Source organism: Macrobrachium nipponense, chromosome 15, assembly GCF_015104395.2.
Source record: "Macrobrachium nipponense isolate FS-2020 chromosome 15, ASM1510439v2, whole genome shotgun sequence".
NCBI classification, from domain to species: domain Eukaryota; kingdom Metazoa; phylum Arthropoda; class Malacostraca; order Decapoda; family Palaemonidae; genus Macrobrachium; species Macrobrachium nipponense.
The window spans coordinates 75,608,123-75,632,669 of NC_087208.1; the positions used below are offsets into that span (position 1 = coordinate 75,608,123).

The following is a 24,547-nucleotide window of genomic DNA, read 5'->3' on the forward strand; positions in this document are numbered from 1 at the left end:
AAGAAGTCTGCTATTTGGGTCACAGAGGTACTGGAAGAGGAAAAGTGATGGTTCCTACACCATCGCCGAAAGACGTCCCACTTCGATTGGTAGACTCTAAGGTAGAAGGCCTTCTTGCTGCTGCGATAGCCGTTGCAACTCTTGCAGAAAAGCCTCTCGTTCTGACCAAACTTTTGACAGTCTGAAGCCAGTCAGATCTAGAGCGGGGAGGTTTTGTGATACCTCTCGAAGTGGGGTTGTCTGAGCAGATCGATCCTCTGTGGTAATGTTCTCTGGAAGGATCTACTAACATTCCAGTACCTCTGTGAAGCATACTTGTGCGGGCCAGAACGGGGCTACCAGCGTCATCCTTGCTGCCTCCGATTCTGCAAATTTCTTTAGTCTCTCTCCCAGTATCTTGAATGGAGGAAAAGCATAACTTGTCTAGACCCTTCCAATCTAGTAGAAACGCGTCTATCGACACTGCCCTCGGGGGGGTTTTCCGATATCGGAGAGCAGTAGTTGGCTATCCTCGCCATTCTTGGCTGTGGCGAAGAGGTCTATGAGGGGCTTGCCCCAAAGCTTCCACAGGTCCTGGCAAACATCCTCGTGAAGAGTCCACTCTGCAGGCAGGACTTGATCTTTCCTGCTTAGGAGGTCTGCTCTGACGTTCTTTTCTCCCTGTACGAACCTGGTAAGGAGACAAATCTTCCTTTGCTCTGCCCAAAGCAGAAGTTCTTTTGCTGTCTCGTACAGGGTAGGAAAGAGTGAGTCCCCACTGCTTCCTGATGTAAGCCAGGGCCGTGGTGTTGTCTGAGTTGATCTGTACTGCTGAAGCTAGGACGTGGGGCTCGAAAGCTTTCAAAGCTAGCCAAACCGCCATCAGCTCCTTCTTGTTGATGTGCCAGGTCACCTGTTCCTTCTTCCAGGTGCCTGACACTTCTCTTGAGCCGAGCGTTGCTCCCCAACCTGTTTCGAGGCGTCGGAATACAACACTTGGTTGGGGTTCGGAATGTGAAGGGACATCCCTTCTGCAAACCTGAGAGGGTTGCCCACCAAGAGAGGTCCTTCTTGATTTCCCTTGAGATCTCGAAGGAGAACTCTAGGTTTTGCGAACGACAACCTCCAGTTTTCAATGTAGAAAGAACTGGAGAGGTCTGAGGTGCAACCTTCCTAGAGAAAGGAATTGCTCCAACGAGGAGAGTGTCCCCAACAAACTCATCCACTCCTCGCTGTGCATACTTCTTTCTCTAGGAAGGCTTTGACTTTCTCTGACCCTCGGGCTATCCTTTCTGGAGACGGAAAAGCCCGAAAATCCAGAGAAGCCATCCGAATCCCCAGATAGATACGATCTTGACTGGGGATCAACTGAGACTTTTGAAAGTTCACCAAAAGTCCCAGAGAACTTGCCATGAAAAGGGTCTTTTGTAGGTCCTCCAAACATCTTTTCTGCGACTTGGCTCTGATTAGCCAGTCGTCCAAGTAAAGGGACACTCTGACTCCCTCCAAATGTAGCCATCTTGCTACATTTTTCATTAGGCCTGTGAAGACCTGAGGGGCTGTTGAAAGGCCGAAGCACAAAGCCCTGAACTGGAATATCCTTCCTCCCATCATGAACCTGAGGTATTTCCTTGAAGAAGGATGGATAGGCACATGAAGTAAGCGTCCTGAAGATCTAGGGACACCATCCAGTCCCCTGGCCGAAGGGCCGCCAACACTGAGGATGTCGTCTCCATGGCGAACTTCCTCTTTTCTACAAAGAAATTCAGGGCGCCTTACATCCAGAACCGGTCTCCATCCTCCTGAGGCTTTTGGAACTAGAAAAAGGCGGTTGTAAAAGCCCGCTGAGCAAGGGTCCGCTCACTAGCTCTATAGCTTTCTTTCTCGAACATTTGTTCCACTGCTTGTGTTAAAGCAAGGCTCATGATGGGATCCCTGTACCTGGCCCACCAAATCACTCGGAGTCGTTGTCAACGGTGGTCTTTCCGTAAAGGGAATCAGATATCCTTTCCGGATAATCGAGAGGGACCAGTTGTCCGCTCCTCTCTTTGCCCAGGCTTCCGAGAATCTTAGAAGTCTGGCACCTACTGGTGTTTGGAGGACTACTTCCCTACTTCTTAGCTCTGGCAGAGCGTGAGAAGGATCTACCTCTCTTGAAAGGTCTATTACCTCTCGAGGTAGAGGCTCTCGAAGGAAGGCCCCCTCGAAAGGGCTCCTGTCTAGCTGGAGTCTCCTTCTTCGTCTTCGTCTGGAAGGAGGTCCTAGGCTTCCGTGCCGACTGCGCGAGCATGTCCTGAGTCGCCTTCGCAGAGATAGCTCCTGAGATGTCCTGTATTATCTTCTTCGGAAATAGCAGAGGCGAGAGCTGCGAATACAGAAGAGAGGCTCTTTGGGCATGCGAAACAGACTTAGTCAGAAAAGAGCAGAAGACTGATCTCTTCTTAAGGATCCCTGCTCCAAACAGGGAGGCTATTTCGCTCGATCCATCTCTAACTGCTTTATCAATGCACGTTAGAACACTGTTGAGATCTTCTGGCGAAATAGCATCCGGGTTCTGAGTCTTCTTAGCCAAGACCCCCAAAGACCAGTCAAGGAAGTTGAAGACTTCCAAGACTCTAAACATTCCCTTCAGCAGGTGGTCAAGCTCGTTCATAGCCCAGGTAGTCTTAGCAGACAAAAGAGCCGAGCGTCGTGCTGCATCTACCAGAAAGAAGAGAAGTCCGCATCCGCCGATGAAGGAAGACCCAGGCCCAGGGGTTCTCCAGACTCGTACCAAAACCCCAGTCTGCCCGTAAGCTTGGAAGGAGGGAAAGAAAACACAGTTTTCCCTTTCTCTTCCTTAGAAAGCAGCCAATCACCAAAACCTCTCAAAGCCTTCTTCATTGAGATGGTTGGCTTCATCCTCACACAAGAGGAAACTTTCGTCTTCTTCGAAGTCGAGAATAAAGAGAGAGGAGACGGAGGAGCGACGGGAGTAAGGGAGTCTCCAAACTCTTGAAGAAGGAGATCTGTAAGGATCTTATAGGACGAAACTGACGAGTCCTTCACCAAATCCTTTCTGAAGGTTCAATCTTCTGAAGGTTCAACTTATCCACTGAAGAAACCCTCGCTTCTTTACGAGGGCAGTTAGCCTTCTCTAAAGAAGTGCGTCTGTCCAGAGAGTGGTCTAGTAGCAGACTGGCGCCTATCAGGGGAAGCCAAAGTTTCTGGAGAGCTTCCTCTCGAATGAGTCCTTCCTACTCTGATGAGTGCGTGCTCTTTGATCCTTAATCCTACTCCTAGAATTCCGGGCTTCCAAAGGGGAGCGCCTGCTAGGAGAGGAGAGCCTACTATGCTCAAGGCGCTTCACAGGATCCATGCGCCTGTTCAAAGGAGAGCGGCTGCCAGGCGAGCTGCGCCTACCATGAGGCGAACGCCTACTAGGCTCTTGGCGCCTACTTACAGGAGAGCGAAGCCCTGGAGAAGGTCGCCTACTAGGAGACCGGCGTCTACCATGCTCCACAAACTTCGATCCAGACTTGTGTGTCTCTTCAAAAGGTAGTCTCCCAGAAGAGACATATCTTTCAGGCTCTACACGCCTGTCCTGAACAGAGCGGCTAAAAGGAGAAAAGCGCCTATCCTCCGCACCACGCTTGGGAGCGGGAGAGCGTCTACTTGGGGAGTAGCGCCTACTAGGCTCAAGGCGCCTAACAAAAGGCGAGATCCTGTCTCTTGACGAATCCATCAAAGAGTAGGCTCTCTTATCCGAGAATGAAGGATCTTCGGAAATGAGCGAGAAGACGAGGCTGTACGCCTGTCTTTAGACGAACGCCTACTAGGCGCTAGATTCCCTTCCTACTGGAGAGATGTAGTCACCAGGAGAAAGCTTCTTGGGCGATTGACGCCTGGAAGACGACAAGCGCCTGCCGAGGGAAGAGCGCCTCCTTCCATCCACTGATACAGGAGAGAGAACCGACTCTGACTGAGACGGTAACACAGGCGAAGGAATCCTAGACTTCTTGACAGGGAGAGAGACGTCTTTCCGACGCGTTCCTCCTGCCAAGAGCCCGCCCCCAGCGCCGAAATCTGCGCTTGCAAGTCCAGCAAGAATTCGAGCTGGAGATCTTGCAAAATCCTCCACCGGAGAAGAGGCTCGAAGCCTACTATGAGGCGAAGAACTCCTGCTTATCCATCCTGGGTTTCTTGATCTCTACTTCCGGCTCTTCTGGAAAAACTTCCGGGCTGGAAGGAAAGGCGCCAGGAGCCTTCCAGGCTCTCTTCAGCGGTCGCGAAGAATCCGAGGCGCTCCATCCTCTTCTAGGCGACGGTGAGGAAGAAGAAGAGAAGCATTGGCGCAATAACCACCTTCTTCGCGCGAACAAGGGCAGCCTGGGTACGAACATCAGGATCTACCGAGGGGACGCCTGATCGGTGGGAGTTCTCCCTAACCTTCCTGCGGCTGTTGACTTTCCTCCTCCACTGGGACTGGGAGTCTGGAAGAGGTCTAGGCCTGGTAAGCATTACGGGAGCGATCAGACGCACCCTCCACTGCACTGGGGTCACTGCACAAATCACCTTCACTACTCTTACCTTGCAACGAACGAATCTTCTTTCCATGCTAAGGATCGTGGCTCTCATGGTTGCCACTTCCGTAGTCGTATCCTTAGGTTCGATGCAGGGCGCAGGAGCTGAAACTGGAGAAGGTTCTAATGCTACAACAGGATTTTCTTCTACCTCGCTAATACGAGACTTACTAGAACTCCTAGACGAAGCCTTTCTCACCCTGTCTTTCTCTAACTTCCTCAAGTAGGAAGAAAGAGCCTTCCATTCACCCTCATCCAACTTCTCACACTCATTACACGGGTTAACAAAAGAACATTCTTTCCCTCTACATTTAAAGCAAACTGTGTGAGGATCTACCGTAGCTTTCGGTAGTCTCACCTTGCATTCATCCATAGAGCACACCCTAAACATAGAAGATTTCTTAACTCTAACTCAGACATCTCAAAATCAAAGAAAAATCCAAATCAATATCCAAAAACAATCCACAAATGCGTATGACAAGCCAACAAGATCAGGTACTTCACCGAAAGTCAGTCCAAATAAATCCACGGCAACGAGAATCGAATAACGCTGTCAGGAGGTAACAACCACAGGTGTAGTCGTCACCGGCGACAGAAAACAAAAAATTCTGGCTGGAAAGGGAGATTGGTTCTTACAGCCGCCACCAGCGGCGGGTAAGGTAGATCACCTGACCTACCTGTCGCGTGTGCCGCGAGTTTTGAATTCTGTCGTGACGTCAGAGACGTATAGCTAAGTATATATCTGACAGGAAAGTTCATGTACAAAACCTAAGTTTGCGCTTCTACGGTTCCCGACACGCTAGGCCCTGGGACAGCGTGACAGGAACGGGAGAGCCAGCAGAAGACCCAACCGCCTCCTCAGTTGAGGACACAGACCCTTAGAAGTCCCATGATGAGACTTCTTTGGGGGGGGGGGGGGGGGGGGGGGGGAGGGGGGGGGGGGGGGGGGGGGGGGGGGAACAACCTTCTCTTTCTATGGCAAAAAGCCTTGGGAGTTGAAGGGGTGGAGACTGATGAAAATATGATGATCTCGAAGAGGAGGATGACGACACCTGACAAGCTCTCTTCCTCTTCGATTACTCCAAATTCTGCGAGACTTCTACCATCAGGAAAAGTTAAACATCACAGGGCAGTGGCAAAAGATTTGTCCAGTGACGTGACTCCAGGGTAGCAGTGGTAAATGAATATGATTACCAGCAGGGGATCAGCACACACTCGAGGATCAGTATCCCAATATGCTACGAGTCACAGGTACAATTCCAAGGTTAGGATAACCAATACGAAGAGCTATCCAACCAATACTGCTGTAAACACAACCACCAGTGTTAGTCTGTAAAATAAAGAAAAAATTATTTAAAGTAATAAGGATACTCCTCTCACATCCAAGGGCACTGCCCTCTGAAGTGAGAGGAGATCCCCCAAACACCAATACCACACGCCCCCTTTCTACCTTCATCCGATAGTAAATGAAAGGATGAAGGAGAAGAGAAATTTCCAGAAAAAACAGAACAAAGGACCAACCTCTGAAGTTCCCCCGGTAATTCCCATAGCGTAAGCGTAAATTTCGGATGAATGCATGTCTCGTTACAGGATCAATATCAGTCATGTTAAATACATGTCTCGTCCTCAAGTTAAATACATATCTCGTCCTCACGTTAAAGGGCAAAAGTATGTAAATAATAAAGATGTTGGGATACCTTTGCTGCCGATTCTTAACACAAAGTAGAAAGGTGGCTATAAAGGCTATCACAAAAAGTAGTTTTGCATATTAATTGAATTGATTGAATTTAATATTAATATCAAACACCATATGTATATACATATTCAAAAAGCAAAATAAAAAAGAAAGATCCCACCGGGAAAATGATCGACGGCTAGTCAGCAAGAGCTCACAAACACACGTCTTCATTGGAAGACGGCCAAAGGCAAAGTGGAGTGTTTACATCCAAGCAGGTTGGCCTACCCACCTGCCACAAGGTAGTTACTGCCTAACCACCTTGTTCAAGAATTTAACGGCCGTAATTCCATCTACGCCAAAAGTAATTCCTTATGTAAAGGACCGAGGGTTTGTATATCATGTAGGAACAATTGTATTTTTCATAGCTAACAAACCTGAGGTCTTAACAACAGGATAATCTAGTACCAACTGGAAATAAAAAAAAAAAACAATCAAAGATTGTAAACAAGGAATCTGTGGAAACTGGCAACTCACTGACCGCGCTTGGAACCTTGTGACGCATCAGTCTTTCTTCCACCACAGGATATGAGAGGGGCAGCTAGAGGTGGGCAGTTAACATTAAGACCTCAAGTTTGTTAGCTATGAAAAATATAAATAGATAAAAAAAATTGTAATTTTAATTTGTTCATATGCAGAACAAACCTTCAGTCTTAACAATAGGATAGACTTATATTTCATGTTCAATAATGGGAAAATCCACAAAGGAAAATGAAACAATGGAGTAACTGCTGTGAGGCCTTTCGACTTAGTAAAGACCTTTGTGGATTTTGCCTTTATATAGTATTCATCACATTCCAAATTGATCTGATTCAGTTATTCATGTTCAATACAGACAGTCCCTGGTTATTGGCAATCTGGTTTTATGGTGCCTGTCTGCACCGATTTCCGGTTATCGGAGCTGAAAATAGAGTATTGGCGCCAATACATACCTAACAGAGGTGCCGTTAACCAGTTATTGGTGCCAAAATCTGGTTATCGGCACCAATAAATGCCGAAAATCATAGATTTTCAGTTATTAGCGATTTTCACTTATCATCAAGCCACCAGAACAGAACCCCCACCGATAACCAGAGACTGCCTATAGCTAAGACCATAAGGTCAACAAGAAGAAAAAGGGGAAAATTCCTACCTGATTCTTGCAGATACCTGTATACCAGGAAGTTGACCTCATCACTTGTAAAACTCATAATGAATCCTGTGAGAGAAAATAAAAATACCATATAAATAAGCCAGATTTAGCATATATAAAATAATTGCATTACCTGTAATGATTCCTAGTTTACTTGCTGCACTGCTTTCTGCCTTTTACTCTTCACCTGTTCCTTTGGTCTCTTACCATAGAGATTTCCAACTTCTTTAACATAAGCTTGCCACAGTGTTCATGTATAACTTAGGAAAAATCCTTTATGAAAATCTTAGGAGAACCTCGAAATGTGACTTCATACTCCCGTTAAGCTACTGCTGTATATAATAATAAAATACTAACTCTGACATCATCATTCTGCATTTTTTCTAACTCACTGATTGAAGAGTGTTTCTTGTGCATGACTTCTGTCCATAACTTAGCTACAAAGATAATGGTATATCACAATTGTTGAAAGTTAATTGTATTTTTCCTAGCTATACAAACCCGAGGTCCCTTACTATAGGAATTATTTAAGGCGTAGCCTGGACACAGCCACTGAATTCTTTAACGAGGCGGTTAGGTAGTTAACTACCGGTCCAGTCGTTGGTAGTCCCTCCGGACAGACATAATCATTTCAATTTGCTTTTGGCCCAGGTAGCATATTGAGGGGTGGCATGAGGTGGGAAGTTAGTGTAAAGGACCTCGGGTTTGAATAGCTGGGAAAAATACAATTTACTTTCAAAAACTGTGATTTGTTCCTATGCGATATACAAACCCTTGGTCCTTTACTATAGGAAAACTCACTGATTGGTGGGTGGAATCTGAGTGATCTCCAGTGAACCAAATGGGATTCAGCCTACCTGAGATTTCCTTCCAGGTCATAAGAGCGAGGAAGGGAATCCAGTGACTGACTTTTGATCGGAGTTAACCCCTTACAAGATTAACCCGAGATATATCGTTATCAGTGTGCTAAAAATTTTGGACTTACCACGAGATATCTCGTTGAAAAGTTAAACGTGAATATTGGGCTAATACGAGATTTCTCGTGGCTCAGTATTGTTACAGCAGGCTTCTCCGAGATATCTCGTCCTATATCATACGTTTGGCAGTGGTATTTGCTGCTGGAAGTCGTGAGTTACCAACGATAATTTTCTGTATTTTTTCGTGCAGACGACGCGTCATTAGTAGCACTTCAGCTGCCATCTTTGACCTTTGTTTTTTTTTGTTTTTTGCGTATTTTTGCCTAATTAGGTAAGTTGGTTGTTCATTATTTGTCATCTTAGACTGATTATATGTTATATTATTGATTCATCGTGTTGCTGTTGTGTCTTGTTAGCTAACCCCATGAGTATTTTATGGTATATAGAGTAACCGGTGATCTTGAGAGGTTGTTCGTAAAGGTCGTTTGTACGTATTTTATATCGTATTTTCGCCAGTTCTAAGTAAATTTGGTTGTTTATTTGTCATCTAAGACTGTGTATATGTTATATTATTGACTTATTATGATGATTTTTGTGTCGTTTGTTTGTCTCTTGATCATTTTTGTGATACGTCAAGTATAATTTTTTCCTAGGATTTTTTTTTTTCCTTTTTTTACGATGAGTACGCACTATTTTACTAGCTCTCCAGTGGTGACTTTTCTTTTAGAATCTTCTGTATTTCTTCATTTTCACGTTTTAAGTAAGTTTCATTGTTCTTTTTTTATTTTAGACTGTTTATATGATATATTGTCGAGTAATTTGTTAGTATCTTGACTATTTATTATTATTATAGCCTTTTATTTATTTTTTTATTTTTAGCCCAGTATGGCAAAATTACCATGACAACAGTGATACTGAGGAATCATTTACAGAGCTTGAAAGTTTCTGGCTCAGAAGGCGACGATTCAAGCTTGGATGATTCCAGTAACGATGACAGCGATACCAATACAGATACAGATACAGTAATGGATGAAACACAATGGAGGAGAATCGCAGATTCTACTGCCCCTCCACCCCCTCGATTTCCATTCACAGGGACAACAGGTCTCAATATCCCAGGGAGTATTGAAAGTATGTCGCCTTTAGATTTTTTTCATGTATTTTTGATGATGAACTGATTGAACTTATTTGCACTGAAACCAATAGATTTTGCTGAGCAATGCAATGCAGACCCAAATACGTGGCATCCTGTAACTACCACCTGAACTCAGAGTTTTCTTAGCACTAAATACTTTGAAAGGAATTGTGAGAAGCCTGAAGAATCCTTGTATTGGTCTAAAAATCCACTTCTTAGAACCCCAATTTTTGCTGAAACTATGCCTTTCAAAAGATACAAGAAAATCAGGCAGTACCTGCATTTTTCTGATAATGAAGCATACGATGCAAATTCGCATCCTAATCCCAAACTGAATAAGATATATCCTATTTATGTGCACTTAGAAAATAAATTTAGAACTGTCTACACCCCACAAAGAGATATTTCAATTGATGAGAGTCTCTTGCTATATAAAGGAAGATTGTTGGGATGGGTACAATATATCCCATTGAAGAGATCAAGATTCGGCATAAAGTTCTTTATGTTATGTGAAGAGAGTACAGGATATGTGTGGAGTTTTTTTATATTTATGTAGGTAAAGGAACACAATTCGACCAGGATTTCAATGAATTGCCTAAATCCTCACAGTTGTAATGACTTTACTGAAACCTCTTTTGAATAAAGGCTATTGCCTTACAATAGACAATTATTACACCAGTCCTGAGTTTTTTAGTGGATATTCTAGTAAAATGTAGAACAGATTGCTATGGCACTGTTAGAATAAATCGAAAAGACCTGCCAGTTTCATTGAAAACTGAAAAGTTGAGAAGGGGAAATGTCTGCTTATCGTAGAGGTAAAGTTATGGCCATGAGATGGAAGGATAAAAAAGATGTTGTTCTACTCTCCACAGTTCACAATAGTGATGAAGTTGAAATTGCGAGTAGGAGAGGTACGAAAAAGAAGCCCAAAGTTGTAGTAGACTATAACCACACAATGGGTGGTGTGGATAAGTTGGATCAAAACTTGGCAAATTATCCTGTTCCCAGGAAAAGAACAAAAAAATATTACAAAAAAGTTTTCTTCTTCCATCATCTAGATCTAGCCCTTTGGAATGCATATCAGTGTTTCAAGATGAGTAATGAAAATTGCTGTTCATCTCTCAAATTCAGGTTGGAAATAACTGATTCAACTCTGAAGAAGTATCATGCTGAAATCCTCAAACAAGACCAGGTAGACCATCTATTTCAGAGAATCCTACCCGCTATCAGGAAGGCATTTTCCAATTGACATTCCTCCTACACCAAAAGAAATTTCCTACAAGGCAATGTGTTGTTTGCTCTAAGAAAGGGGATAATAATGGAAAACCGATCAGACGAGAGTCTCGCTACATGTGTGAGATATGTGAAGTTAGTCTGTGTTAATAACCCCCTGCTTCAAATCATACCATACAAAATGATTGGGAAATACACTGGTTTATGTGAAGTGAATTTTTTTTTTTTTTTTTTTTTTTTTTTTTTTTTTTTTTTTTTTTTTGACCAAAATGAAGAGAAATTTATGATTTTGTTTATTCTAATGGTGAAATTTTTTTTTTATTCAAATGAAATGAAAAAATACTTTTATCAAAATGAAGTGGAAAAATAAAAAGTTATCAAGCATCAATATGATTTTTATTCAATTCCTATTATCAAAATTACTAAAACGAAGCATACGAGATATCTCGTGATAGAATAAAATGATTATAATTTATACGAGATAACTCGTTATTGGCCATAAAAAGGTCTCAAGTGGAGTTTCTAAAAATTACAATTTTACATAAAATAATCACAATTTTCTGTTGAAATCAAATTAGATTAGAGTCTAAACAAGTTATATTTTAATTTAATTCAATAAAACAATTAGATTCTTTTTTGAAACATTATGTTGAAAAAATAAGTCTTTTAAGGGGTTAATGGACTGCAAGATCATAGTCAGTCTTCTGGGTTTACTCATAAGGGGGAGATACTGTCAGTTAATTTAGCTTTATTATGAAATTTACTGGGGTATTTTTGGAGGGCTTGGAACAGATTAGCCATTTTACAAGTAAAATGTGGTCCAGATACGAAAACCTCATGATACAAAGGGCGCCTCGGAACGGATTAATTTCATATCTCGAGGTACTACTGTACATACATACATAAATATACATATATATACATATATATATATATATATATATATATATATATATATATATATATATATATATATATATATTACTATAAACACATACCAATTGGCAACAGAGAAAGAAAGGAAGGTGAATGAAGGAAGGAGGACAGGGGTGGAGGTGGGGGGAGAGGGTAGGTGGAGCTTTTTACACGTGTTCGTATCCATTTCTGGATAATGGAGTTTTTGTCTCTTGGTACAAGGACAAGTGTCGTTATTCTTTACGATTAGTGATTCACGATACCCTTATAAATTACGGCACTGGGTGTAATGCACTATAGCAAAATCTCGTTCTGATACGAGTGTTCGTTACAGAAATAGGTATTGCCCAAAAACGTGCTTGCACTGTCTCTGAAACCCATAGTAGGTATGCTGCTTAGTTGTCAATCAAGTTTTTTGTAATCAAGTATTTTTTACAAGCTAGCTATTGAATAAAATTTTTATTTTCTCAATCAAAACATATGCCCCTCAATGCTAACTTTCCTCTTTTAAGAACTTTCTGGTCATTGCAAATTCGGCCCCATAATTTCTTATGGTGCGAAACAGACAGAGGCCCAGGGACCGAAAACGATTGCGTCACACTACGGCGATAATCCGGCAGTAAAACATCTTCATATATCCAAAAACGTAAATAATAAAGATATATGCGCAATACGATTATAACAATTACACTGCTGATAACAATCTGCATGAATAACTGGTAAACTGTTCTGCAAGAAAGTTGAGTACTATAGCAATTATTTACATAGGTATGAAAGTAAAGATGTCGTGACGTCATAATACCGGACTTAGAAGAACGTTCTAATTCTGAAAAATAATTACTTAAATTTGAGTCAGAATCGAGTTACTTTTTCAATAACAAATATTTTCAAATTAATCATCATAAATATGTAAAATATTGATGTTTTACTATTTATTTTAAAAATTATCTAAGTGCACGCTTCGTCGTTGTCTTCTACCAAAACAGTTGTTTACTTAAAAACGTCCTGGTAAGGGACCGTGTTCCGATTGTTGTGATGAAAGTGCCCCAGCGTCTGTGGGTACAAGTGGTGTGCGGATTTATCACAGGAAATGGCAAGTTTGTTGACACCCAAGGCGAACTTCCGAAAGAAAACATCGAGATGGCGTCAATCTTCTAAGTTACCTAATCATAAGTAAAAATTTCGAAAGCGTTTTGGTGAGATTTCAACTACGTAGCCACCCTTTTTACTACCCTCTGTTTAATTCTTAAAATTTGGCCTTAATTTCTAACTTTGGAGAAAATACTTACTTTGAAAGGAGAGTAGAGGTCTTTAGCTCAGTTTCTCACCAACAAGAAGTTGCGACTGATGCCCATCTCCGGTGTTAGGACGCTTTATAATGTACTTTTTCGGAGGGTGGCATGCATTGATAGTCGTTGGCCTGCTGCAGGCCATGTGGTGTTTTACCCTATGTACTTTTTCGGAGGGTGGCATGTATTGATCGTCGTTGGCTTGATGCAGGCCATGCAGTGTTTTACCCTAGGCAAGAAAATGTTGTTTTATTGTGCTGATTACAACTGCAATCTTGAGTAAGATCAATAAACGTTACATATATACTAACATTGTTCAAATGAGTGCTGGGAAGAAGGCTCGGAAAGATGGTGGCCATCCGTGACTAGACCGGCCAGCCTGACGATAGCCGCCATATTGGATTTCAAAACTGCCTTGAAAATGATATTGTTATTATACAATAAAGTTTCATACATACTTACCTGGCAGATATATACATAGCTAAGACTCCGTCGTCCCCGACAGAAATTCAAATTTCGCGCCACTCGCTACAGGTAGGTCAGGTGATCTACCTGCCTGCCCTGGGCGGCAGGACTAGGAACCATCCCCGTTTTCTATCATATTTTCTCTCTTCCACCTGTCTCCTGCGGGGAGGCTGGGTGGGCCTTTAATGTATATATCTGCAGGTAAGTATGTATGAAACTTTATTGTATAATACAATGATATTGTTATGTTTACAATAAAGTTTCATACATACTTACCTGGCAGATATATACATAGCTAAGACTCCGTCGTCCCCGACAGAAATTCAAATTTCGCCGCCACTCGCTACAGGTAGTCAGGTGATCTACCGGCCTGACCCTGGGCGGCAGGACTAGGAACCATCCCGTTTTTCTATATCAATATTTTCTCTCTTCCACCTGTCTCCTGCGGGGAGGCTGGGTGGGCCTTTAATTGTATATATCTGCCAGGTAAGTATGTATGAAACTTTATTGTAACATAACAATATCATTTTTTTTTTTCATACAATCAACTTACCTGTCAGATATATACATAGTGATTGGCACCCTTCGGTGGAGGGTAAGAGACAGCTACTATATGGAATAGACAGGTAAACAACATATGTTGTAGTATAAATAAAACCTTGGTTCCTACCTGATAGGTGGTAGACTTGGTGGGTGTTTGCCCAGTAGTCTGCATCACCTCAAGAAACTTTAGCGAGATATGTGATCTATGGCCAAGAGTTCTTGTGGGTCTGCGATGGGTCTACCCACTTACTCAGCAGAGCCTAAAAGGACTTTGTCAATGGGTGCTGATCCACTTATATGACAATACACCTTATGAAGGAGCACACAACCAATCCCGACCACCTGATCCTAACCATATGTTAGAACTAAGGATTGTTACGAGTTATCTCCGAACTCGTCACAACAACCGTAACTCAAAACCATACGCACACATACATAATTTTCAAAAAAAAAATTATACTCAACTAATTGGATATGACAAGAAATTCTCTTACTGAACAACATAGACGGCCGCCCGTGCTAGCCTAAGTCCTCCCATTGTTCGAAGAGATTCGATCATATCCAAACAGAAGAAAAGTATATATATTTAAGGATTGGTGTCAGCTCCCGTACCCAGAACCGTATCTGCCGATACGATAGGACCTAGAGAAAAAGCACTTCTCATACGTCACACGCACGGTCTTTCAAGTAATGAGATGCAATTACTGGAGTTTGCCATCTCCCAATATGTCGTATCTATAAGTTTATTTTTAAGCGACCATATTCTATATAAAACGCCGAGAGACGTCGCAACCGCTCTTACTTCATGAGCTTTTACTCTCAGTAGTTGCAATTTGTCGTCAGGACAGACCTATGAGCGTCCGTAATGACGTTTCTTACAAAGAACGCTAGAGCATTCTTGGACATCAGTCTTGTGGGGTCTTTTACCGCGCACCAAAGACCTTGTCTAGAGCCTCCCAACTGACGCTTCCTCTGAAGATAGAACTTCAGAGCTCTAACAGGGCATAGAGACCTCTCTGCTTCTCTGCCTAGAGACTCGACATTCCTTTGACTTCGAATGACCTAGGCCAGGGATTCGTGGGATTCTCGTTTTTTCGCTAAAAACAGGGTCTTAAAACGAGCAAATAGCCGAGTCTCCCTTGAATCCTACTTTATCCTGCAGAGTTTGTAACTCACTAATTCTTTTTGCTGTCGCTAATGATAAAAGGAATAGCCTTTTCTAGTTAGGTCTCTAAATGATGCCAGATGCGGAGGCTCGAATCTATCCGAAGACAGATATTTGAGGACTACGTCCAAGTTCCAGTTCGGAGGTATGGTTCCTTAGACTTTGAAGTCTCAAAAGATCTTATGAGATCGTGGAGATCTTTGTTTATTTGCCAGATCTAATCCTCTGTTCCTGAATACAGCCAGAGAGCATACTTCGTATCCCTTTATTTTGGATACGGCTAGATGATTTTACTCTCAGGAATAGCAAGAAATCAGCAATTTCCGCTATAGAGGGTAGAGGAGGAGGACAACTTCTGGCTCTACACCACCTTCTAAAGACCTCCCACTTCGACTGGTATACTTTCGTAGTGGAGGTTCTGCGAGCTCTCGCGATCGCGCTTGCCACTTCGCGAGAAAAGCCTCTCGCTCTGACAAGTCTTTCGATAGTCGAAAGGCAGTCAGAGCGAGAGCGGGGAGGTTTTGATGGTACCTCTTGAAGTGTGGTTGTTTGAGAAGATCCGTCCTTCCTGGTAGGGATCTTGGAAAGTCTACGATCCACTCTACCACCTCCGTGAACCATTCCTGGCCGGCCAAAAGGGGGCTATTAATGTCATCCTCGTCTCTTTTGACGCCACAAACTTTTTCATTACTAATCCCCAGGATTTTGAATGGGGGAAAAGCGTAAACGTCCACTCGAGACCAGTTTAGCAGGAAGGCGTCTACCATAATCGCTCTTGGATCTTCACGACCGAGCAAAACACTGGGAGCCTTTTTTAAATGTATGTTGCGAAGAGATCCACATGAGGAGTTCCCCACAGAGACCAGAGATCGAGACACACTTCCTCGTGCAGAGTCCATTCTGTATGAAGGACCTGGTTCCTCCTGCTGAGCCTGTCCGCCCTCACATTCCTTACTCCCTGTACGAACCTTGTCAGCAGGGAGATGTTCCTGTGAGACGTCCAGAGTAATAGGCCCGGTCCCCTCGTGAGTTCGTAAAGGAACGAGGAGTGTGTCCCTCCTGTTTCCGAACGTAGGCAAGTGCGGTGGTGTTGTCCACGTTTACTTGCACTACCTTGTCTCTCACCAGATGTTCTAGGCTCTTCAAGGCCAGGTGTACGGCGAAGAGCTCTTTGCAGTTTATGTGCCAGGACACCTGCCTGTGCTGGTTCCAGGTGCCTGACACTTCCTCTGAGCCTAATGTCGCTCCCCAACCCGTCTCCGACGCGTCGGAGAACAACACTAGGTCTGGGTTTCTGTGTGTTCTTAGAGAGATCCCTTTGTTCTCTTCCAGAGGTAGCAACCACCACTGTAGTGTGCCTTTATCTCCACTGGAATGGGAAAAACGTCCGACAGTTGTCCGGTTTTCCAGCTCCAAGACTTCTTGAGGAAGAATTGAAGTGACGGATATGAAGTCTTCCTAGTGGGAAGAACTGTTCCAGCGAGGAAAGCGTCCCCAGAAGGCTCAACCATTTCCCTCGCTGACGTTTGTTGTTTCTCTAAGAAGAGAGAGATTATCCTCCAACCTTTTGCGGTTCTCTCTTGCGAAGGAAAAACTCGAAAACCCCGAGAATCCATCCGAATCCCCAGATAGACTAGGTCTTGTCTGGGGGTCAGTTGAGACTTCTCGAGGTTCACAAGCAATCCCAACGCCTTGGTCAAATCCAGAGTAACTTTAGGTCCTCCAAGCACTGTCTCTCCGATCTGGCCCTGATGAGCCAGTCGTCTAGATACATAGAGACATTCACTCCTTTGAGATGAAGAAATCTCGCCACATTCCTCATCAGCTTGTGAAGACCTGAGGAGCTGTGGACAGGCCGAAACACAAGGCTCTGAACTGAAAGATCCTTCCCCCCGTCATGAAACGGAGGTACTTCTTCGACGAAGGGTGGATCGGGACGTGAAAGTAGGCGTCCTGGAGATCTAGAGACACCATCCAATCTCCTTGTCGTAATGACGCTAGGACTGAAGCAGAAGTCTCCCATGGAGAAACTTCTCCTTCTGAACAAATTGTTCAGAGAGCTGACGTCTAGTACTGGTCTCCAGCCTCCCGAGGCTTTCACTACTAGAAAAAGGCGATTGTAAAAACCCCGGGGAGTTTTGATCCAGTACTAGTTCTATTGCACTCTTGTCCCACATTTGTTCCACCATCGATCGAAGAGTATCCCTCAGCACAGGGTCCTTGTACTTGGCTGATAGTTCCCTTGGTATTGACGTTAGGGGCGGAGTATTCAGGAAAGGGATACGATATCCCTTCCTTATGATATTCAGTGAAGACGCGTCTGCGTCTATCAGTGTCCAGCCTCCAACGAATCCCAGGAGCCTGGCACCTACTGGTGCTTGGAGGAGAAATGTTTCATTTTCCCTTTTTAAAGGGACGAAAGGCGGACCTACCTCTCTTCTCTGGAGCCTTCCTTCTTGCGGGAGGTCTGGAGATCGGACCACCTCGAAAGGGCTGCATAGAAGTGCTAGGTTCTTTCTTTGTCAGAAACTAAAGCAGGTTTTCTTCTTCCTAGCTGACTGCGTCAGAAGATCCTGCGTCGCCTTCTCAGTTAAAGAGTGAGCCACGTCCTTCACTAAACTGAGAAGGGAACAAATAGTCAGACAGAGCATACAGTAGAGCTGGGCCCTCTGAGCATGCGAGACTGCCTTTGTTAAGAAGGCGCCATACAACCGTCCTTTTCTTCAAAAGACCTGCTCCAAATAATGAAGAGACTTCACAAGATCCATCCTGTACCGCTTTGTCGATGCAAGACAAAACGCATAACAGGGCTTCAGGTTCGATTCCCTGTTGAATCGTGAGCTTTCTTTCTTGGACACATCACCCCAAGGGACCAATCTAAGAAGTTGAAGACTTCCAATACATGGAAAAGTCCCTTGAGGAGATGATCCAGTTCTGAAATACTCCATGTGATACGAGCAGAATTAAGACTTGGACGCCTTGAAGCGTCAACTAACGTCGAAAAGTCTGCCTCTGTTGTAGAAGGGAGAGCGATACCCATATCCTACCCCGTCTTGTACCATATGCCTCTTTCCCAGCTAACCTTGCTGGAGGCATGCAAAATACTGTCCTGACTAAGTCTTTCTTCGACTTCATCCAGGAGTCTAAGGCGTGTAAAGCCCGCTTCATCGAGAGTGGTGGGCTTCATCTTCGACAGACGAGGGCTTCTTCGCCTTCGCACTCGAAAAGAGCGAGCGCGGAGAAGGAGGAGCAGCCGGAGTCAACTCGTCTCCGTATTCCTCCAGAAGCAGGGTAGTCAACCACCTTATAGTTGGACAAGCCCTCTCTTCCATGATCGTCATCATCCGAGTTTTTCCTCCAACTCGTGATAATTCTGAGTTTCCGTTCTCCTTTCAGAAACTTTCCTCTTCTGGAGGAGACAAACTCCTGATAGGAGAGGGGCTAAGGGAATGAAAGTCTTTCCTTTTTCCCGTTTTGATCGACTTGGAAGGCGTCACAACCTGCGGCTTCTCTTGCGCTTTAGAAGACGTCTTGTATGACGCTTCCCGCTCTCCGAGCGTCATGTATGACGTCTCTTGTTGACGTCTTGATGACGCTTCGCGTCTGGAAGACGCTTCGCTCTCTAAGGGCTTCCTACTCGGCGTCACAATCTTGGACGGAGCGTCACCTCTAAGATCCGCTTGAAATGACGCTTCACTTCTAAAAGACGTCTTTCGTTTCTCTTGTCTTACAGCACTCTCGTCAGCCCCCGTTCTTCGAGCAGGTGCGAGAGTACGAGACTTCTTAATTGGAAGCGTCACGTCCTTCCGACGGGGCGCTAAAACTCCCACAAGAGATGACAGTTGTTCCTGAACCGCCATAATTATCTTTCTTGACGCTTCTCCCACGTCTAGTGCATGACGCCTCTCGTCATCACTCGGGGAAGAAGCATGATGGGGTACTTCCTCATAAGCGTCAGGTGACGCTGACGCCACCTTCGCCTTCTTAATAGCAGACGGGGCGTCATCCGAGAAGCGCTCTGGACTAGAATCAATGTCTTGCTTCATATGACGCTTCAGCGGTCTCGATAAGTTCGACTCCTTCCACCCTCGTTTAGGTGAGGGGAGAGAGAGACGACGAGAAACACTCGCGAAGGACGCTTTTCCTATAGCGCCCTTGAGCTGGCTGCCATGAAGCAGAGCTAGCTGAAGGGACGTCTGACCGTTGGGGATTCCCCACGACCTCCTTAAGGCTTTCGACTTTCCTTCTCCTCTGGGCATGGGAGCTTGGAAGAGGTCTAGGCCTGGGAGCGCCGCAGGGACGATCAAACGCCCCCTCCACAACACTGATAGGACTCACTTCACTAAAATGTTCACTATCACTAGCCTTACCTTTCGAGTCAGCCATCTTGGACTTCATGTCTCGAATAGTCGCTTTCAGATTGGCGATTTCCGATGCCGAATCCGAAAAGACACTCTGAGAATGAGATCTATAGGGAGAATCTACAGTAGTAGGGTTAGAATTATCCGTGAAAGGCTCAATAGGCCTTGAATTCACACCTTTCAGTCGTCTAACTCTATCCCTCTCTAACTTCTTCAAATAAGAAGTCAAAGTCTTCACTCTTCTGCATTCAAACCCTCGCATTCCTTACAAGTGTTAATAGCAGAAACACTGAACCCCCCTACATTTACGGCATACAGTGTGAGGATCAACCGAAGCTTTCGGATCCTCACCCTGCAGCCTACATTCACACACCTTCTCACACTCATTAGAATCAGACATACTGAGAAAAAATCCAAAAGAGTTATTCCAAAAAACAGTCCACAGTAGCGAATGCCAAAACACGATCCAAATACGTCACCAAAAAGCCGAAAAACGTTGATCAAATGTTGAAAAATGAATCTAAGTCAGGAGGTAATAACACAATGTTGATATACCACCGGCGACAGAGAAATATGATAGAAAACGCGGGGATGGTTCCTAGTCCTGCCGCCCAGGGCAGGCCGGTAGATCACCTGACCTACCTGTAGCGAGTGGCGCGAAATTTGAATTTCTGTCGGGGACGACGGAGTCTTAGCTATGTATATATCTGACAGGTAAGTTGATTGTATGAAAATATCATTTTCATACAATCAACTTACCTGTCAGATATATACATAGCTGATTGGCACCCTTCGGTGGAGGGTAAGAGACAGCTACTAGGATGGAATACAGGTAAACAACATATGTTGTAGGTATAAATAAAACCTTGGTTCCTACCTGATAGGTGGTAGACTTCGTGGGTGTTTGCCCAGTAGTCTGCATCACCTCAAGAAACTTTAGCGAGATATATGATCTATGGCCAAGAGTTCTTGTGGGTCTGCCGATGGGGTCTTATTCCGCTTACTCGGCAGAGCCTGAAAGGACTTTGTCAATGGGTGCTGATCCACTTATATGACAATACACCTTATGAAGGAGCACACAACCAATCCCGACCACCTGATCCTAACCATATGTTAGAACTAAGGATTGTTCCGAGTTATCCCCGAACTCGTCACAACAACCGTAACTCAAAACCACTACGCACACATACATAATTTTCCAAAAAAAATTTATACTCATCTAATTGGATATGACAAGATTCTCTTACTGAACAACATAGACGGCCGCCCGTGCTAAACCAAGTCCTCCATTGTTCGAAGAGACTCCAGACCATATCCAAAAAGAAGAAAAGTATATACATTTAAGGATTGGTGTCGGCTCCCGTACCCAGAATCGTATCCGCCGATACGAAAGGACCTAGAGAAAAAACACTTCTCATATGTCACACGAACGTCTTTCAAGTAATGAGATGCAAAAACTGGAGTTGCATCTCCAAAATGTCGTATCTATGATGTTTTTAAGAGACATATTCTTATGAAACGAGAGAGACGCGCTACAGCTCTCACTTCATGAGCTTTAACTCTCAACAGTTGTAACTGTTCGTCAGGACAGACCTTATGAGCGTCTGTAATGACGTTTCTCACAAAGAATGCCAGCGCATTCTTGGACATCAGTCTTGTGGGGTCTTTTTACCGCGCACCAAAGACCTTGTCTAGAGCCTCCCATCTGATGCTTTCTCTGAAGGTAGAACTTCAGAGCTCTAACAGGGCATAGAGACCTCTCTGCTTCTCTGCCTACGAGACTGGACATGCCTTTGACTTCGAATGACTTAGGCCAGGGATTCGTGGGATTCTCGTTTTTAGCTAAAAACAGGGTCTTAAACGAGCAAATAGCTGAGTCTCCCTTGAATCCGACTTTATCCTGCAGAGCATGTAATTCACTAATCTCTTTGCCGTAGCTAAAGATAATAGGAATAGGCATTTTCTGGTGATGTCTCTAAACGATGCCAGATGAGGAGGTTCGAATCTTTCCGATGACAGAAACTTGAGGACTACGTCTAGGTTCCTAGTTCGGAGGTACTGGTTCCTTCGACTTTGAAGTCTCAAAAGACCTTATGAGATCGTGGAGATCTTATTATCTGCCAGATCCAATCCTCTATTCCTGAATACAGCCGAGAGCATACTTCTGTATCCTTTTATTGTGGATACGGCTAGATGAGATTTTTCTCTCAGGAATAGCAGGAAGTCAGCAATTTCCGCTATAGAGGTAGTGGAGGAGGACAACTTCTTGGATCTACACCACCTTCTAAACACCTCCCACTTCGATTGGTTATACTTTCGTATGGAGGTTCTGCGTGCTCTCGCGATCGCGCTTGCCACTTCGCGAGAAAAAGCCTCTCGCTCTGACAAGTCTTTCGATAGTCGAAAGGCAGTCAGAGCGAGAGCGGGGAGGTTTTGATGGTACCTCTTGAAGTGGTTGTCTGAGAAGATCTGTCCTTCTTTGGTAGGGATCTTGGAAAGTTCCTAAGATCCACGTCTAACCAACCTCCGTGAGAACCAATCCTGGCCCTTGGCAAAACCGTCCAAAGGGGGCTATTAACGTCATCCTCGTCTCCTTTGACGCCACAAACTTTTTCATTACTAATCCCAGGATTTTGAATGGGGGAAAAGCATATACGTCTACTCGAGACCAATTTAGCAGGAAGGCGTCTACCATAAGTGCTCTTGGATCTTCCACGACCGAGCAAAAGACTGGCAGCCTTTTGGAAATGAATGTTGCGAAGAGATCCACATGAGGAGTCCCCCCACAGAGACCAGAGATCGAGACACACTTCCTCGTGTAGGGTCCACTCTGTATGAAGGACCTGGTTCCTCCTGCTGAGTCTGTCCGCCCTCACATTCTTTACTCCCTGTACGAACCTTGTCAGCAGGGAGATGTTCCTGTGGGACGTCCAAAGCAATAGGTCTCTCGTCAGTTCGTAAAGGAACGAGGAGTGAGTCCCCTCCCCCCGTTTCCGAATGTAGGCAAGTGCGGTGGTGTTGTCCACGTTTACTTGCACTACTTTGTTCGACACCAGAGGTTCTAGACTCTTTAAAGCCAGATGCACGGCGAAGAGCTCTTTGCAGTTTTATGTGCCAAGTCACCTGTGCTGGTTCCCAGGTGCCTGACACCTCTTCTGAGCCTAATGTCGCTCCCCAACCTTTCTCCGATGCGTCGGAGTACAACACTAGGTCTGGGTTCTGTGTTTTTTAGAGAGATCCCTTTGTTCTCTTGCAGAGGGGGCAACCACCACTCCAGGTGCGATTTTATCTCCACTGGAATGGGAAAAACGTCCGAAAGCTGTCCGGTTTTCCAGCTCCAAGACTTCTTGAGGAAGAATTGAAGCGGACCGTAAATGCAGTCTTCCTAGTTGGGAAGAACTGTTCCAGCGAGGAAAGGGTCCCTAGAAGGCTCAACCATTCCCTCGCCGACGTATGTTCCTTCCCTAAGAAGAGAGAGATTATCCGCAAACCTTTGCGATTCTCTCTTGCGAAGGAAATACTCGAAAACCCCGAGAATCCATCCGAATCCCCAGATAGACTAGGTCCTGTCTGGGGATCAGCTGAGACTTCTCGAGGTTCACGAGCAATCCCAACGCTTTGATCAAATCTAGCGTTAACTTAGGTCCTCCAAGCACTGTCTTCTCTGATCTGGCCCTGATGAGCCAGTCGTCCAGATACAGAGAGATATTTACTCCTTTGAGGTGAAGAAACCTCGCCACATTCTTCATCAGGCTTGTGAAGACCTGAGGAGCTGTGGACAGGCCGAAGCACAGGCTCTGAACTGAAAGATCCTTTCCCCCCGTCATGAAACGGTAGGTACTTCTTCGATGAAGGTGGATCGGGACGTGAAAGTAGGCGTCCTGGAGATCTAGAGACACCATCCAAATCTCCTTGTCGTAATGACGCTAGGACTGAAGCAGAAGTCTCCATGGAGAACTTCTCCTCTGAACAAATTTGTTCAGAGAGCTGACGTCCAGTACTGGTCTCCAGCTCCCGAGGCTTTCGCCACCAGAAAAAGGCGATTGTAAAACCCCGGGGAGTTTTGATCCAGTACTAGTTCTATCGCTCTCTTGTCCCACATTTGTTCCACCATCGATCGAAGAGTATCCCTCAGCACAGGATCCTTGTACTTGGCTGATAGTTCCCTTGGTATTGACGTTAGGGGAGGAGTGTTCAGGAAAGGGATACGATATCCCTTCCTTATGATAGCCAATGAAGACGCGTCTGCGTTTATCAGTGTCCAGGCTTCCACAAATCCCAGGAGCCTGGCACCTACTGGTGCTTGGAGGAGAGAATCTTCATTTTCCCTTTTTAAAGGGACGAAAGGCAGACCTACCTCTCTTCTCCGGAGCCTTCCTTCTTGCGGGAGGTCTGGAGGTCGGACCACCTCGAAAGGGCTGAACAGATGTACTAGGTCCTTTCTTGTCCGATGCCGAAACAGTTTCTTTCTTTCTTGCTGACTGCGTCAGAAGATCCTGAGTCGCCTTCTCAGTTAAAGAATGCGCAATATCCTTCACTAACTGAGAAGGAACAAAAGTCAGATAGAGGCGAATACAGTAGAGCTGCCCTCTGAGCGTGTGAGACTGCCTTGGTTAAGAAGGCCCCATATACAGTCCTCTTCTTTAGAAGACCTGCTCCAAATAATGATGAGATTTCAAAAGAGCCATCCTGTACCGCTTTGTCAATACAAAGACAATATGCATAACAGGGTTTTCAGGTTCGATTCCTTCCGAATCATGGCTTTCTTGGACATCACCCCAAGGGACCAATCTAAGAAGTTGAAGACTTCCAATACATGAAAGAGTCCCTTGAGGAGATGGTCCAGTTCAGAAATTCCCCACGTAATTCGTGCCGAATTGAGACCTTGTCGACGTGAAGCGTCAACTAAGGTCGAAAAATCTGCTTCCGATGTAGAAGGGAGAGCAATACCCATATTCTCTCCCGTCTGATACCAATGCCTCTTTTCCCAGCTAATCTTGCTGGAGGCATGCAGAAGACTGTTCTCACTAAGTCTTTCTTAGACTTCATCCATGAGTCTAAGGAATGTAAAGCCCTCTTCATCGAAATGGTGGGCTTCATTTTGAGAAAAGACGAA

The 24,547-nt window shown here is 44.6% G+C and overlaps 1 protein-coding gene across 1 annotated transcript in view; it reads right to left on the bottom strand.

Annotated features, from left to right (window-relative positions):
- Window positions 1-24,547, bottom strand: part of LOC135195070 (F-box-like/WD repeat-containing protein TBL1XR1) — a 144,729-nt gene that overhangs the window by 114,466 nt on the left and 5,716 nt on the right. The window contains exon 2 of the mRNA XM_064221445.1: window positions 7,409-7,474. Coding sequence (XP_064077515.1) covers window positions 7,409-7,466 — 58 coding nt within the window. The 5' untranslated portion in view covers window positions 7,467-7,474. The remainder of the gene's footprint in view (window positions 1-7,408; window positions 7,475-24,547) is intronic.